The 18,023-nt window shown below is 38.4% G+C and overlaps 1 protein-coding gene across 1 annotated transcript in view; it reads left to right on the forward strand.

Annotated features, from left to right (window-relative positions):
• The window catches only part of LOC106664045 (high-affinity choline transporter 1), a 77,110-nt gene that overhangs the window by 43,238 nt on the left and 15,849 nt on the right, over positions 1–18,023 (forward strand). Inside the window, exons 7-8 of the mRNA XM_014389415.2 lie at positions 3,410–3,559; positions 6,764–6,893. Coding sequence (XP_014244901.1) covers positions 3,410–3,559; positions 6,764–6,893 — 280 coding nt within the window. The remainder of the gene's footprint in view (positions 1–3,409; positions 3,560–6,763; positions 6,894–18,023) is intronic.

The raw sequence follows: 18,023 nt of genomic DNA on the forward strand, positions 1-18,023 counted from the left end.
AAATATTTTTTTAAAACTTACGTCACACCAGACCGGATTTCACGATTTCCAAATAATAATTTATTACGTAGGATAAAAATATAATATGCAGGATTATATTACCTGAACTTGAAAATATTTATAAAAAATATAAATATAAAATATAAAAAATTACAAAAGTCGTCGAAAGAAGCTTAAGTAGAACAATAAAATTTCTTGTTTGAGAAAAAAACTATACGAATTAGTTCGAGCACCATTTTCTCCAATAAAAGGACAAATTTTTTCGGCTGGTTTTCCGGGGACAATTTCGTTCCGCCATAACTGGTGTTCCCCTTAAAAATCCATAAATTTTTATTCAAAATCAACGTTATAACAATCTTTCGGTTAATTATTCTTTTTATGTAATGTCTTGTTTGAGATAAAATAGTCAGAGTCACGAGCGGGATTCGAACCCACGACCTTCGGCTGATACCTACTCTCCATCTCAAACTTACGTAATCAGGATTGGATTCTCAACGACAAAGCAAAGGCAAAAAGTGGGAAGTGTTCGAGAGGATCGAAATCACGATAGCTCAAGTGGTAGAGCAGCGACGTATTAAGCCGAAGGTCGTGGGTTCGAATCCCGCTCGTGACACTGACTTTTTTATCTCAACCAAGACCTTTCATAAAAAGAATAAATTAATTGAAAGAAGTAACTTGATCAATTGACCACTAAATGGTTATAACAACTGTTGAAAAACTGGATTATTTTAAAATTAAGAATGAAATGAACAAAAACTCTTTAAACGTTTTATTTTATGTCCCCGCTTTTCATTTATTTTCGAAGTTCATTTTTATGTCACTACGTGTAGTTTATATTGTTGTAAGCCCAGTTAAAGTTTCTTGTGGATCGGTTGAGCGTGATTTTCGAAAAAATCTTGTTTAATTTTTTCTTAAATTTAATTTTCACTAGCCCAACAATTATCTTAGTGTTTCTGAGATTGAAGAGATTTATAATGGCATGTGTTAGTGATATTGGTCCACAGGAACCCATTGGCATTGGCAGCTTTTGTAACAGCTTAAACACTTATACTACTATTTAAATATAAATTTAAATATCACAGAACATATCGCATTTCACAGGAAATATCACATATGACGGAAATTTTCACATATCACCTGAAGACGTCTAGCAATGTTCTTGGTCTTAGACGGGAGGCCACCCTGCTGCCTAGGTTAAGTGGACTGACCTGGGGCCACCTCGATGCGCTCCAGTTGAAACTCGCGGTGAAACTGGGCATTCCGGACAAATCACTGTGCATCCGTAGCGACCTAGGAGTATGCAGGATTTGGATCTTTTTTAGTTTTGATGTGGAAACCGCTCCTCAGACCTCGCTACCGTAGAGCATTAAAGGTCTTATGTCTTAGGGACTTGAAGAGCAGGAGTTCCATTTCTGGCTTTAGTTTGGACTTTATCATGCAGTAGAGCATGGCCAATCGAGCGTACACCTCCGATAGCTTCTTGTTGATGTGAAAATTCCATTTGAGTTTTCTATCTATGTACACCCAAGAACTTGATGGCTGCCAGGCGGGTTCCATGAAATGCTTGTTTCTTCTATGGAGAGTACGGGGGGGATATTGGGTCTTTTTAGCGTGAAAACTTTCGCCTCACATTTGGAGGGATTGATGACCAGCTTCCACTCTATACAGAAAGAAGTGATTGTGACGCTGCTTGAACACAGTCATGCGACTCATCAATATCTTCATTTGTTGCAACATTGACATTTTCTGGGGTGGGGAAATTGTGCATGAAGATATTGAAGAGTATCGGTGATAGAACCGACCCTTGAGGCGTACCTGATAATATAGGCTTGTTGGCAGATACATCGTTGTTGACCTTTACTCTGAACTCCCTGTTTGTTAGAAAGCAACTTAGCGCCTCGTATAAGTATTGCGCAGGCCTAGGGACTTGCATAAACGGTAGACCGTCATGCCAGACCCGACGTCAAAAGCCTGCTTTAGGCCTAAAAAGCTGCCACTGTGTGCTTCTTTTGTTCGAATCCTCGGACCATATCTTCATGTAATCAAGGTGGCATGTAGAGTTCGCAGTGCCAAACTGGTGTAGCGGTATAACGTCTACCGCGTAAGGAAGGATTCGGTTTTTTAAGCAGCTCTCAAAAAGTTTGCTTAAAATAGGAAATAGGCTTATCGGTCAGTAGCTTTGTACCGACTTTGGGTCCTGTCCAGGCTTTTGGAGCATGACGATTTCCGCAATCTTCCAGGACTTAGTGAAGGACCCCAACCGCAGGCGACTGTTCCGAAAAAATCTGAAACGGATTTTTTAAAAGACGTGGATTATCTATCATGGACCGTCTATCACACTTCCAAAATTAAAATAAATGACTCACTTACTTGGATCTATCGTCCTAAGGTTTACATCTTAAGATATTGGCCGAAATTAATCCTGTTTCTTTGCCAGTAAGAAACCTGAGAGGTCTCTACAAGCAGTTTATGCAAATTTAAATAAAAATTCACTAATTTCCTGGTATTACAATTAATTAAAGTTTTTAGTTGAGATAAAAAAATCAATGGCACGAGCGGGATTCGAACCCACGATCTTCGGCTAGATACGCCGCTGCTCTACCACTTGAGCTGTCGTGACCTCGATCCACTCGGACACTAACTTCCCATCTCAACCCCACCTTTTGAATTTTCATCCTTTTTGCCATTTTTAAATTAAAATTTGCTTAACTTTTTTTCTAGTATAAGCGGTTTGATAATAAAATATTATTAAAGAGAAGCAAACTTAATAAGGGGAAAAAGGAATATATATAAAATAATAGAGTAATGTTTCTTTTGAAAAATTCTCGTAAACGTTTTTCTCTGTATATTATGCGGTGCTTCAAATATCAAAGGATAATTTCCAGATATTGCGGGAGAAATAAAAAATAAAAGTATATATATATATCTCAGGCATGTTTTCCCTGTTTTTTATTTATTTTTGAATTTTTTTTTTCGAATATTTCTGTTTGATTGAAAATAGGTCTCTTTTATACGAAAAAAACCAATCATAATTTATTTTCCCGGCTTTTTTCTTGATTCTATTCGACTCTTAAGATCGATTCGAAACCATGTCAATCCTCTAATGTCGAAAAATCTCATTTTGTCTTGAAATCGTTCAACATAAACCAATTTGACCACGTTTTATATTTGCAATGAAAGTTTTGCGTGGTTATGAAAATATTTCAAAGGCAAATAAACAAATATAAGAAAAATGTTTAGATTCAACTTTCCACATCCAATTACAACTAAATGAGATGGAAACAAAAATAGCATAACCTTTTAGTTAAATTGAATATTTACATTTTCTGAATCGATGCAAAAAGATTTTTCCCAACTCGATTTTTCTTGTTTAATGTATTTTTAATTAAATTTTTTTTTGTTATTTCAGTGGATGTGCGTCCCGTTCGCGTGGGCAAATGAGCACGTCAAGCCTCTTTCTAGTCAGGAAGTCGACTGGATCGGAGCGGTGAAGCCTGAGGAGTACGGCTTCTACCTCGACTACGGCCTCCTCCTCATTCTCGGTGGGATTCCATGGCAGGTAAGCCTTAATTTATAATTTAATCACACTAAACCAAGCCTGATTTTATTTGGTTTTATTATTGATTATTGACTCATCTGACTATGTTCAAATCTGCACATGCACATATGTACACAAATGTACCCAGTTGAGCCTATCACTTCTCGCAGTCCACCGGCAATTCCAGATTTTGTAATTTACAATAAACTACCGGTAGGCTTTGAGAATCACTCACTTTGGGTTTTGGATGTCAGAAATCGATCTTATCCATCCAGACGCCCAGGTTGGCCTCTGGGCTACCAACAACTAGGTAACTTCAGCCACCAACACCTAACACCTTCCTTTTATGCATTTATTCTTCTTAAATACATTCTTTCTTATTTACATAACATTTACTCAGGGTGGTGGAGGAATATCGTCTACTCCTCCACGACCCTTTACACCTATTATATAACTAACCTAATTGAGGATCAACGTATACACTATACATTTACGCTAATAAATACATTTACTCTTAACACAAAATTATCATTATCATATACAATAAAACAACCCTGTTTCCTCCAAAGTCGGAACTTTAGACAGGCCAGGACGCGACTTTGCTTCGGCGAAGCTGAGGGCATAAGGTTCTCGTATATACTCGGTCGTCCTGAAAAGGACAATGAGGAACTTTTTAACGTCCGTACCTTGCTCATTTTGGCCATACCGGACGCCTTCGGGATAGGACGCCATTCGTGTAGGCACTACCGACCACTATCCGTTCCCATCCGCCACTTCTCATGCATTCGAGGGACTCCGTCAGAGTAGTCTGAGCGTCCTCAACGCTATACGCTTCGATGGTCCGATCTTTCGTCTCCCGTGAGGCCGGGGTTGCAACGAAGGTCATACGTAAGTGCTTGGGCGGAGGTCACCTAAAAGAACAGCGTCTTCTCTATGTTCCCACCAGGAGCCCCACCACTAAGCCACTACGAGTCCGTTTCCATGGTAGCAGGAGCTAGACTTTTGGAACATTTCTGCTACCCCGTAGTACATTGCTTCCTGTATACTCGGTCGTCCTAAAAAGGGCAATGAGGATCTTTAACGTCCGCACCTAGTCTATTCGGCCCTATCGGATGTTTTGATTCTCAAGATAAGAGCTGACACACCTCCGCATACGACAGAAGGTTGTTACTGCCTACCTAAGCCGAAATACATCAGCCTGGTCTCCCGCGCGCTCCCTAGATAGAGAAGGCCACTCTACCCCCAAGAGTATTAGGGCTTCCCCAGCGTAAAAACTACCGGATCCGCTCCGGTCACGGTTTGGTTTATAGTGGAATTGCTAACCACCCCCTGAGGAGACCGCCTATGGTAAAAGCCTCCCATCGAGCTCAGCCTTCACCTACGTGCAAGTATACTTGAGTAGGAGCAACCGATTCATTACCCGTTCCCATCCGCCACTACTCACGCATTCGAGAGACTTTTCAGCATAATCATAGCGTCCTCAACGCTTATACGCTGCCGTCCGATCCGCCGTATCCCATGAGGCCGGGTGTATAACGATGGTCATGCGCAAGTTTCGTGACAGCCTCTTTTCTAAGTACCCGCCAGGGGTCTCACCACGTCCAACTACGAGTCCATACCCATTGTAACAGGGGCTGAACCTTGGTATATTTCTGTTACCCCGTAGTACAGATGGTTGTGCACCCTCCTCCGAATATGCAGACTGGATCTGGTACCGTAACCCACGTGTGCCTCTGGTAAAGTACCTGCCGCTCCATGCCGACCCAAGGCCAACACGAGTACAGCTTGTGTTTCACAGAGGTTTCCACGCCCTAAGGGCTGAACCATTATTTTGCGCCTAGACAGGGTTGTAGACAAGGGTTGAGAGGGGTCACAGGGACCAATGAAGGAACCTAGAGTGAGAAAGTGACGTGGATGAGGTACACCATTCTTGGGTCCCGAGTCTTAACCACATTGTACCACCCGAAGTCGTCGTAGTTCCACATTAAGCGAGCCAAGACTCCCTGGGTAGATGTCACCTGAGGACAGCGATGATACTTTGGCAACAGGCTGCTCCGCCATGTGTCCTCCCGGCTGTACCCTTCCGGAAAGTATTCCGCCCCACTTTTACCGAGTTAAATTTTTGAAGCTTAAGTTTGGCATCCTTGTTTTCGGCTCGTGTCGAAAGAGAGAGTCGGTCTAAGAATTACGAATGTGGTGTGTACCGCATATACTTCGTGATCGTACAACAGCGTTTAGACGGCAGGACTGTATGCAATTTGGGGTGATTCGATTGCCTACCTAATCTGCACTCCTTCAGCGCGGTTACTGCTGTCCGAGACAGGTTTTCCGTCGACCCTCTCGTAGTGCTTTTGCTGGACCATACCATGAACTGCATCGCCTTGGTGGTTGGCACATGGCACATAGGTCTATGAGTAATGATAATGCGAACGAGTTGGTTAAAGCCCAACCTCCGAACCTAACCACCGCGATCCGGCCTCTAACGATAAAAGTCCAATAAAAACATGGTTAAAATTATAATTAATTGTAGGATGAAAATAGATAATTTCCTTGACAAAACAGAGAATTAAAGCACAGGCTGGCTAATTTCCCACCGCCTCATAGTCTGGCAAATTTCCTACCTGCTCAATGTATATTTTTGTACAAATAGCGATAAACAAATAAAAAATTAAACAAACAACTCGAATTACGCCGAAAAACGTGGCATAAGATAATCCAAGGAAGTTTCAGAAGAAAATCATCAATAAAATAAACACAATTAAAAAAAGGCCAGTTTTTATGACAAAACTAGAAAGTCATTTTCTGTTGCTTTCTACTAGGCAAACCAGCACAGTTGATGTGTTGCAATGGTTAACTCGCCCAAATTTAGAAGGCAAATCGCGTCATTTCGTGAATTTTATACTTGGTATCTAGCTTATTAAAAAAAGTACTAAGTGAATAAGGAAAAAATGTAAAAATGTAATTTTTGGATTTCTATACGTTTACAGGAAAAAAAATAAATAAAAAGCGTTTTGGTTTTAAATATCGCTGTAGGTAGTTAAATATATTAATATTTTTTAAATCATGTTATTTAGGGGTTAAAATAGAAGTTTAATTTTTATCTTGCATTTTTTAAAATAATTTTTCAGCGATAATCCATATTTACAATTAGTAAATTCCAAGTTCAGAATAACGTACATATTTTTTTTCGAAGAAATATGTATGAATAATTATTTATTTTCGCAGGTGTATTTTCAAAGGGTGCTGTCCAGCAAATCGGCCAGCAGAGCTCAGATCTTGTCGTACGTCGCGGCTTTTGGCTGCGTCATAATGGCCATCCCTCCAGTCCTGATCGGAGCTATTGCCAGATCCACAGGTAAGGAAAATAAAATTGGATTTGTTTTTTAAAAATTAACACGGAAGGAGTTTTCACATTTGAGAAAAATTACGAACTTGGTGCAGAGTTATTGATTTCAGATTTTATTATTTTACGTCAAGAAAACAGGAATTTTAAGTTTTGGATTGTTTTTTTGGGCCGGTCAAAAAAAATTTCGAAGGTTTATTTTCTTAGCTCAGTTTAATGTTTGCTACACTTTATCGTAAATCCTGCAATCGATGTCATTCTTGGCGTCTTACCTGATACTATCACCGATGATCACGCCTTTTCTCATTAAATCTTCAGAATGGTGCAATTTCGCTACTAAAGCCCACCAAAAGTCGTAAGTTTCGGTTAATCGAGTTTGAACGAGCTTAATTGACGCTACGAATTTTCCAAATCACAGCTAGCTTTTTCATAATTAACGACTAGAAACTTGTAATTGGCAGTAAATCTTTAATGAAGTTCCGTTGCTCATTTCAGGTATATTATTCTCAGTTTAATAATTTAAAAAAAATAAATTCATTCATTTTGACATCCTCCATTTAATTTTGTATCTTGGTTTTTATGCGCTATTTCATTTAATAGATAAAACGAATGAAATATATAAAACTTACAGATCTAGTCATATATTCTCAGTGAAAAATATTTATCAATGATTAATGCTTTCCGATGAAACTATGTTGCATTGTAAATAACTTTTTAAACTTTACGTCATCCCGTGCTATCAAGAAAAGCATGAGCCCGAGAAATCGACAGCGCATGGAAAACCTCGTTTTATTTAATAGCAGAACAAATAAGAAACGTGAAAAATCTAATACAAAAGAAAACGAGAAGCATGTAATGGCTAAAGAAACAATATCCTACTGGTTTCTATAAAAGAAAAACAAGGGAGAGCATACAAATCGAATAAGTACAAAAAAAAATCAATAGGGAAACAGAATACAAAAAGACCAATCTTTATGCCTATGAACGTATATACTAACCAAGTCATACCTTGTAAATCAAAAGTTTTTTAACCGGATTTTTGCAATTAGACTCATTTGAAATAATGAACACAACTTGAAATTGCCAAAAATCTCATTGGCTCGCAAATCGGGTTTAAAGAAATAAAAATTGCCAGCGTAGAATATTCTAAAATGAATGTTTTCGTGGTTATGACGAAATTTCAAAGACCAATAAATAATATGGGAAACGCTTATAATCTGAAACTGCCCAATTACACTGAGATGGATGAAAAACAAAAATACCAGACGTTTCAATCGTCAATAGTCAACTAACTTAGACCCGCCTAGAACAATGACAACCAACTTAGCTACGCCCCGCGTATATCCCAGCTTTCCTCTTGACTCTACAAGTCGAAACTATGACGGAGACTATGTCAATTTAAAAAAAATCTCATTCGTTCGCGAATCGGCTTCAACATGATCAACGATGATGTTACCGTATTAGCACTAAAATGAAAGTTTGCATGTTTATGACTCAATTTCAAACGCCATTACACAAAGGCCAAATTATAGAAAACGTTTAAATTCCGAAATTTCATAGCTCAATTATATATAAAAAGATCGAAAATAAAAATAGAAGATAATTCATTTGTGACTAGACAACTAACAAAGTCACACCCATTGACCAGTTAGCTAATAGCCACGTCAAAAAAGTCAAACAAGTTAGCCATGACCAGCGAATCGTCCACCAACTTGGCCGCCAATAGCTAGTCAATTTGCAAAGCCACGCCCAGCAATTGACATGTAACGGGACCACACCGAACTGACTTATTGTTTTTTGATTGTGGTTTTGGCTTTAGAGGTGCCCACGTGACCGACCGACTGGTCAGCTTAGTTAGCCACGCACAAATTGTCAATCAAGTTAGCCAAGTTGCCAACCAGCAAGTTGTCATCAACGTAACCGGCCCCAGCAAAGAGTAAACGAATTGTAAAAAATGCCACACCCAATGACTAGTCAGGTTTGTTAGCGATGTCCAGCAAATCGTCCACCAACTTTGCCAAGACTAATGATTAATCATCTTAGTAAAATTAGTAAGCTTAATTAGCATCGGCTAGCAAATTGTAAGCCAAGTAAGACACGACCAGCGGATGTTCAAACAACTTAGCCACGTCCAATGACTAGTCAACAGAATTATCCATGTCCAATAACAACTCATCTTACATAGCCACGCCCAATGGCTAACCTCCAAACATAGCCACGCCCTATGACTAGTCAGGTTTGTTAGCGATGTCCAGCAAATCGTCCACCAACTTTACCAAGACTAATGATTAATCAACTTAGTAAAATTAGTAAGCTTAATTAGCATCGGCTAGCAAATTGTAAGCCAAGTAAGACGCGACCAGCGGATGTTCAAAAAACTTAGCCACGTCCAATGACTAGTCAACCGAATTATCCATGTCCAATAACAACTCATCTTACATAGCCACGCCCAATGGCTAACCTCCAAACATAGCCACGCCCAATGCCCAACCTGCAAACATAGCCACGCCCTATGATTAGTCAGGTTGGTCAGCTACGTCCAGCAAATCGTTTACCAACTTTGTCTAGTCTAATGACTTATCAACCAACGTAGCCACGACTAATGATTAATCAGCTTAGTAAAATTAGTATGCTTAATTAGCATCGGGCAGCAAATTGTAAGCCAAGTGAGACACGACCAGCGGATTGCCAAACAACTTAGCCTTGTCCAAAGAACAACCATCTTATTCATGCCCAATAACAACTCATCTTACATAGGCACGCCCAATGCCTAACCTGCAAACATAGCCACGCCCAATGGCTAACCTCCAAACATAGCCACGCCCAATGACTAGACTGCAAATATAGACACGCCCAATGACTAGTCAAGTTTGTTAGCCATGTCCAGCAAATCGTCCAACAACTTTGCCAAGTCACTTCAATCAATCAACGTAGCCACGCCTAATGATTAATCAGCTTCGTAAAATGAGCAAACTTAATTATCTCGGCCAACAAATTGTAAACCAAGTGAGACACGACCAAACAACTTTTCCACGTCGACTAGTCAACCAACTTTTCTTACAGAGCCACGCTCAATGTCTGTCGACCAAGAAAGCCACGCCCAGTGATTAATCTGCAAGTATAGCCACGCCCTATGACTAGTCACGTTGTTTAGTCACGCCCAGCAAATCGACCACCAACTTAGTCACATCCATAAACTGGTCAACCAATCCAGCCACGCCTAATGATTATTCTGCTTAGTAAAATTAGTAAGCTTTGTTAGCATCGCCTAGCAAATTGTAAACCATAGGCACGACCTGCGGATCGACAAACAGCTTAGCTACCTCTAATGACTACTCAACTAGCTTACCCACGATCTGGGGCACGATTTGATGATTTGAAGACAAAAATTTTAAACAAGTACAAAATTGAATAGGACTGAAGCCAACACACGTCTCAGACCAGAACAGAATGGGTTGGTACAGATGATCGGAAGCGGGCAACAACATTAATGTATTTTTTGAAATTCGGATGGCAATTTAGCTATGATGAAGCTATATAATTTAGCTATACCTTTTATTTCAATAAAAAGAAATTTAAACTATAACATTGAAAGTTTAGTTTGGTAGTGTTCTTTTAGAAAAACATCTGAACTGGCTACCCCGATAACACCATATTTTTCACTTTGAAACGCAAAAAAATATTTTGTTAGCAATACAACCTAGCCAAGATAAAGTGTTTTGCATGATTTATAAATGGCAAAAGTAGCTCAAATTTCATAGGCAAAGCATACCGGTTTGAATGTTTTTCTCACGACTTTTCGCATAAAGAGGTCTATTAATCCAGAAAGATTGACTGGATCTGGATTTATCACGCGAAAGTCTCCCTAACAATCGTGCCTATTATATTTGGATCCATTTCGAACTAGCCGGTAGCTCGTGTGGGGTGGGCGAAGGAGCAGGTGGGTCAAGGGCGAAGTCATTTCCCTTAAGGTGAAACCGCTGGCAATACTATTCTTCTGGGCTGGATGGGCATGTTTGCCGTGACGAAATCTTAAGATGTTAAGAATCGCGGCCGTTTTGGTGTGTATCCGGTGCAAAAAGCACTGAATCAAATCAAGCGCAAAACAAAACTGAAAACCCTTGGAAGTTTCCTCTAAGAAGATCTAAGAAGTACTAACGGACATCCTTTTCTTCTTGCTCTACCGTTCCATGCAACTGACTGAACTGACTCGTAACCCATATTTATCAAAATACGAAAAACACAGTAATTACATTACAAGTAAAATGCATCTATTTTAAAAATGGTTTTTAAATATAACAAAAGATTTATTCTCAACCAGATTATGCTTACCTTGGGGTAGAAATGTCCAATTTTCTTCAGCGATAACTAAAAGTTAAATTGGATCACAATTTAAAAGCCTACATCGTTGAATTGAAATGCGTTATCAGATTTTACCTAAACTTTTCTTTTGTTATGCAAATAAGTTAAACGATTTTAAAAAGATTTAGAATTAAAAATATAATTAATATTTTTTCTGTCCTAAATGTTTTTATTTTTTAATTAAAAACGAGAGACTAGAGGTAAAATTGTGTATGCGTTCTACAAGGAAGTCTTTTGATCTCGACGGGAAAAAAGGAAATTTTAATTTTGTTATTGTAGAACAGATTCTAATCTTCTTGGGATTAAAAGATTGAATAAAACGAGATTTTCCGAAGCGCTTGTTTCATCTGTTAATAATATCCAAGATTATGTGCTTTGCCTGGCACACGTAGATGACATACAATTTCAGAATTTGGTATACAATTTAAAGATACTGTGTAATACGCAATTACGCAGAGACTCAGGGAAATGGGAGAAGTTTGGACGAAATGCTTTTTTTTTAATTTTTCCAAAAAATTTTTCTTGGCGTTTCTTTTCCTATTTGCTCCAATCTTTAAAATAATTTTGTTGATATCAATCCGATATTTTTCCTATAGAGTTTTTCTCCATGATATATTAAAACAAAATCAAATCAAAATTTAAACGTTTTCATTGGCCAAATTTAAAAGAAAATTTATATATCAGGGAAATACATAGTCTTACAGATGCCATAATTAGCCAAGAATTACTTTGGTCACTGAGTTTATTATTCATTTTTCTACTTCAGATACAAGCGAAGTTTTTTCTATCGTTAGGTCGATGTAAATCGCTTCATGACACATGTGGGCGTGGCTAAATCCGCCGTTTGATCGCTGGGCGTGGTCAAGGAGTTGAAGGGGTTGACCAAAATCTTTGTTATCTGTAGAGTTTATTTTCATCTCTACGCTCTTTTTTGATTATAAAATCTAGTCAAACATTAACAATCTTTTGATAAACATAAATTTCTTATCTTTTACCTTAATTTTTTGCCATTTGATTATCGTGCATTTTGACGAGCTGGAAATAGCTCATGTATTTTTTTAAAAAAGCCTTTAATTGAATGCTTCTATGTGTATGTTGCATGTTTATGACGCTTTACAATAAAATAGAATAGAAAAAAATGAATGGATTTTATGAATTCAGATTACTAAACAATTATACTTTTCATATTCAATCTGTTTTGTTAAAATAATGTTTTTAACATATATTTTATTGTCGTACATTCAGTAAACATATTATGCTACAAAAAAATTACAAATGACATTGTTTAATAATAAAGCTTATTTTTTAAACTTATCAGGGATGATATGCAGATTGGATTAAATTTGACATGTCCGTTCTCGTTTGTATTCATCCAGACACGTTTATACTTCCAAGATCGCTCATATCAATCCCTTAATTAAAAACAAAGCCTTATCGTTTTTTTTATGGCCGTCGTGTCAGTTTATCAGGGTCAGGGCTGTGGAATGGATGAATGAGGAGTACGTGCAGGGGGTTTACGCTCTTTTCTCTTAACGTCATCCAATTCCGGCTTTGTTCCGGTTTTTCCTTTCTCATTGAAACAAGACCTAGCCTGAATTTTCATTGGGCCTTTAGGTTGACGTCAACGGTCGATATTATAGATTTTGGCAAGAGGTGGCGGGTAGCGGAGCCAACTATTCTTGCAAAACTACCTTTGATACCTACTTCCAGGTGTATCGAAGAAACAAGAATTTAAAATGATTTCATGTAGTTAAGATTGCTATATAACTAAAAAACGTTGAAAGTTTTTTGTCCTAAAACAGAATAATCAACTTTTACATTTAAATTTATTTATTTAAAAAAATGAACCCCATATTTCCACCATAATATCTAATAAAACCATAAAATTAATCAAAAAATTCACGAACACATGTACAAAAATTATGAGTATCTACTAAAACATTTACTTTTATAAGCCTCAAAAGTCAAAAAATATTAAAAACAATATATCAAGATGAGGTGAGCATGAATTTTTCGTGATTCTCAGTGGTCTCTATGTGATAAAAAAGAAGGAAACAATCAAGGCGTTTTTAAGCAAAACGTATTTATATATGAACATCAGCATACGTTAATATTTTATCTTATCGTAAAAATCAGTGAAGAACGCGAAGGGGAAGAAGGCTGTGCACACGTGAAAGAAACAACGAGAGAGAGAGAGAGAGAGAGAGAGAGAGAGAGAGAGAGTGAGAGAGAGTGAGAGAGAGTGAGAGAGAGAGAGAGAAAGAGAAAGAGAGAGAGAGAGAAAGAGGGAGAGAGGGTGAGAGAGAGAAAGGGAAAGATAGAGAGAGAGAAAATAGAGAGAAAGAGAAAGAGAGAAAGAGGGAGAGAGGGTGAGAGAGAGAGAGAAATGTATTTAGCCATTAGAGTTGAAAGTACTCTACGGACTTCCACTGCTTCGACTGCTTGGTCCAGATTCTTAAAAGTGTCTCCTAAAACATGTTGGCCTGCCTGACATCCCATTTTCTTCACTCCGTAGCATGGTATTTAGAGTAAAGAAAGAGAAAGAGAAAGAAATGAGAGTGATAATGAGAGAGAGAGAGAGAGAGAGAGAGAGAGAGAGAGAGAGAGAGAGGCGTCTGAAGTGTTACAAATAAACATTTAATAGGTAACCAGTAAAGTTCGGTTAAAGGTTAAATATTTTTGCTCCAGTAAATCAAGAAATCACCAGGATTCGCTTAGCTCTTTAATGCGGGCTTTTCCACTGCTTTTCTCCAATCTCTCAAACTGAAGTTCCTGTTCTTTATGCTCACCGTGGGAGCGTTTTCACAGCCAAGGCCATAAAAGAAAATACAAGACAGAAAATATGTAAGGATAAGGTTATAAAAAGCACTAAAGGAAGTCATTTAATAATGATACACCTTTTTATTGTTTTTATTTCGCTTTTGAAGTCGTACTGAAGTGTATCAGTCTAACATGAACAGGCGTGACGGTTATACGATCCAAAATGGGGAATATCTTCTCGCCTCTCATGCTTCATCGGATACCAAGATGGAAATCCATTACAGTCAACAATTTTGTAATTTCTTCACTCAAACTTTATCAAGCCATTCGACATAAAACGGACTGAATAAAAAGTCTTGTTTGATTATATTTAATTTTTAGACTGGGTGGAAATATTTTATTTGCATGGTAAACTAGGAAAGATCAAGGTTTTTATTTTAGTATCGTGTTTTTCTTTCAAATTCTACTGAAACTGAGAAAATATATATTTCTTTTTATATAATTCAAGCCAATGGATTTGCAGTTACTGTCATGAACTTTAAGAATGCTTTTTCGTTATTTTTCTTGCTCAGAACAATTAGTGCCGTAACAAAAGTACTACTAGTAGTAGTAACAAGTATGTAGCAGTAATAAAATGTAAATTGATAAACGTATTTATCATTTTATACACAGTACAAAATAGTATACAAAAGTTTTCAGTTTTCATGCTTAATGTCGTATAAGAAACTTTAAGTATGTGTACAGCAAGTTGAAAGTTGAACAACTTTTGGCATGAACCACAGGAAAACTTTTTTTATGTCTTTTAATTAATATATAACCAAGTTCTATAACTGCCCACGAGAAAATTCCTTAGATGCTCTGGAAAAAATGAGAAACAATGGAATTTGGTTTTATACTTAAACTAGGTTTCTTCCTGGAATCATTAAAATGGCAAACTATTACATCTTCAGTTTAAGAAAATCAGCATCTGGCTCTCCGTTTTACTTTGTAAAATTAAAAAAAGTATTCTCTCACACAGCTCTACTTTATCTCAATGTCCTTCATCTCAAATCGCGGCTTTAAGGTGAGAATAAATTCAGAGTTTTTGATCGTGAAGCTTATCAAGGTCGGCGTTCCGCAAGGGAGTATGCTAGGACCAATCATTTAGAAAGTTTACACCGCTGATACGCCTATACACCTTAACAGCTCTAATCAAACCCAGGCCATAATATAGCAGATGGAACATCATGATTTCATTACAGACTGTTGTAGTAAAGTAAAATGAACAAAAGAGTAATCACGTGACGTTAACCAATTCAACGAAGGTCCTATAATTCAACCTAACCCGCTAGATTAGGATTTATTGGACAGTAGACTTAGAAGCCTGTGACCACTCAGTTTGGTCACATTAATTGCCTGTCCTTTTATTGTGGAAAGACAAGGGTTTTTTTGAGGGGAAAACTGGGACACACAAATTAGTCAAAGACATTAAGAGGTGTTTATTTTAAACAATCATTGGGTAATTTCAACAAACTTAGGGGAAATAAACAAAAGTGGTATCCATCTGGATTGAAAAGGGGAACGGTTTTACGTCTAAGATTACATTTACTGATTTAAAAAAAGGTTTTAAATTTACCAAAAGGGAAAAAATATTTACTGAGCCAGTGCTTTCCAGAGCGGAAAAAATAAAATAATAACATTCAAACATGGCAGCAACAATCAATAGGCCTTACCGCGATCTGAGTTTAAAAATTCTTCCTTCCAGTAAGAGGGCCAGAGAAACACTCCTAATCTCTCAATTCGCGCCTGTCCGTACCGCCGATCCTGGGCTCAGTCCTCTTGTCATGAGGGTCCTCCGTGACATCACCCCCTCCTCGAAGGTAGAAAAACGTCTCTAGGAGTTGGTACCATGGCAAACGTCTGCCACGAGGTTGTTCTCCCCCCATGCGATATCTGTGGTATCGTTTGAAGTGGGCCTCGTGGTAGCAGAGCGTGGTTTCGATCCACGGACCTCTGGGTTATGGGCCCAGTACGCTACTCTACTGTAGATCATTACTCTTCCGGTCCAGTTTAGAACTTTGTTCCATACCTTCCATCCCCCAACTCATTGCTACCTCGTTTTGGTTCATGGCTTGCGTCGCATATCCTCGAGTTGTCAAACACGTCAATTCTGCTGCGGAAGCGAATCCAACTCCCGAGGTGGTTCTTGTTTCCTTCACATCTTTGCTGAGCCGGCTGGCTCAGTTGATTCCTGAAGTTCATCGAAATCTTTCGACCTTGACAGTTCATCCATCGAGTCAGGGTTGTGCCCGTTGGGCATCTCTTGGTTTTCGACGCACTTCTTCGGGAAGAATGAATTGTGTGTGTCCTCTTTGTGTTTGTCTACAGTGTGCTGTGGGTACGGAGCACTCTCGTGACAACCCATACACTAGTCTAACAAGACACTCAACGATAATAACAACTCAGATGCCCACTTGGACCTTAATCCGCAGTAATTTTAGGAGCTGTGGAGCTCAGCTGAATTTGACAACACTCAAGGTCTTTAGTCGCATCCTCAACGTACCCCTACAACAATAACTATAAAGAACTACTATACATTTTTTTCAGACGGACCTAATAAGAACACCATTCCAAATTGCTACTACTAGTTCTCTTAACAAACCACTGGTCCATGTCAAAATCTCACCCAATCCTCCACGTCGCCTTGGAATACAGTACCCTCGTTCATTTAACTACCTTCGATAAAGACGCCGCCGAGTCGGGATCTTTGCCATGTCTATTCCCAGCCTCACGTCAAATGGATCATCGCGCCCTCACCAGCCTGGCATCCCCAAAGCATTTGACCCATTTTCATAGTCCAAGGGAAAAAGTAGAAGCAGTGGTGGCGAGGTGGTGTCAGCAAGGAGGAATACTCTCGCCTCTGCTGTGGAATGTGGTAGTGGACGACCTCATATGCAAACTAAATGAAAGTGGAATTTACACCAAGGCTATGCAGATGACATTGTCATACTAGTCAGGGGAAAATTCGATTCAACATTAAAAGAGCTCACCCAAAGAGCACTAAACCTGGTGGAACAATGGTGTTTAAAACGGGAACTTAAAGTAAACCCTTCAAAAACCACCTTAATTGCTTTCACCAAGAAGGATTACCTTCTATAACAAAATGCTGCTATTAAAAAATGAGGTCAAATATCTTGGAATAATCTTTGATAAGAAATTAACCTGGAATCCTCACTTACAACATACTATAGGAAAAGGTAAAATATCTCTAATGACCATAAGAAGGACCTTAGGCAAATCTTGGGAATACATGGCAGTAATAAGACCCAGAATAACCTATGGATCACTAATCTGGAACAAAGCTCAACAAAAAGTAGCTACCCAAACATTAGGCAGCATACAAAGACTAGCAAACCTATGTATCACAGGGGCGATGAGAACAACCTCTACAAACGCATTAGAAACTTTGCTAAACCTACCTCCACTGGAAATATTTATACGAGGAAAGGCTAGGAAAAGCTCATTTAGGCTCCAGAAACAATTAAATTAGAAAGGAACTAAACAATTCGGGCATACAACCATAATCAACAAAATCAGACACCTATTATTAGAAATGAGGACTGACTACATGATCCCGGAAACAATGTTCACAACTTCCTATAAAGTCTCAACGGACTATAAAGGAGAGGAAGAACATAGGAGAGCATCCGATACAATATGGTACATAGATGGCTCCAAAACAAACGAAGGAACCGGATCAGGCGTTTTCTGAACAAGCCCAAAACATGAGCAATCAAACTCATTAGGGAAGTACACTTCGGTCTTTCAAGCGGAAATACATTCCATCAATGCTTGTTCCCTGGAAAATTTTAAAAGAGGTACACTGACAAAAAATCCTCATAAGATCAGACATCCAAGCAGTTATTAAAGCATTAGCATGTAAAAGAATCACATCAAAAATAGCCAGTGAATGCATCCAAAATCTCAAAAACCTGGGGAAACACAACAACCTGATGATACCTTGGGTGCCAAAGCACAGGG

This window comes from Cimex lectularius, unplaced genomic scaffold (genome assembly GCF_000648675.2).
Source record: "Cimex lectularius strain Harlan isolate CLEC.00 unplaced genomic scaffold, Clec_2.1 scaffold26, whole genome shotgun sequence".
Classification (NCBI taxonomy): Eukaryota; Metazoa; Arthropoda; class Insecta; order Hemiptera; family Cimicidae; genus Cimex; species Cimex lectularius.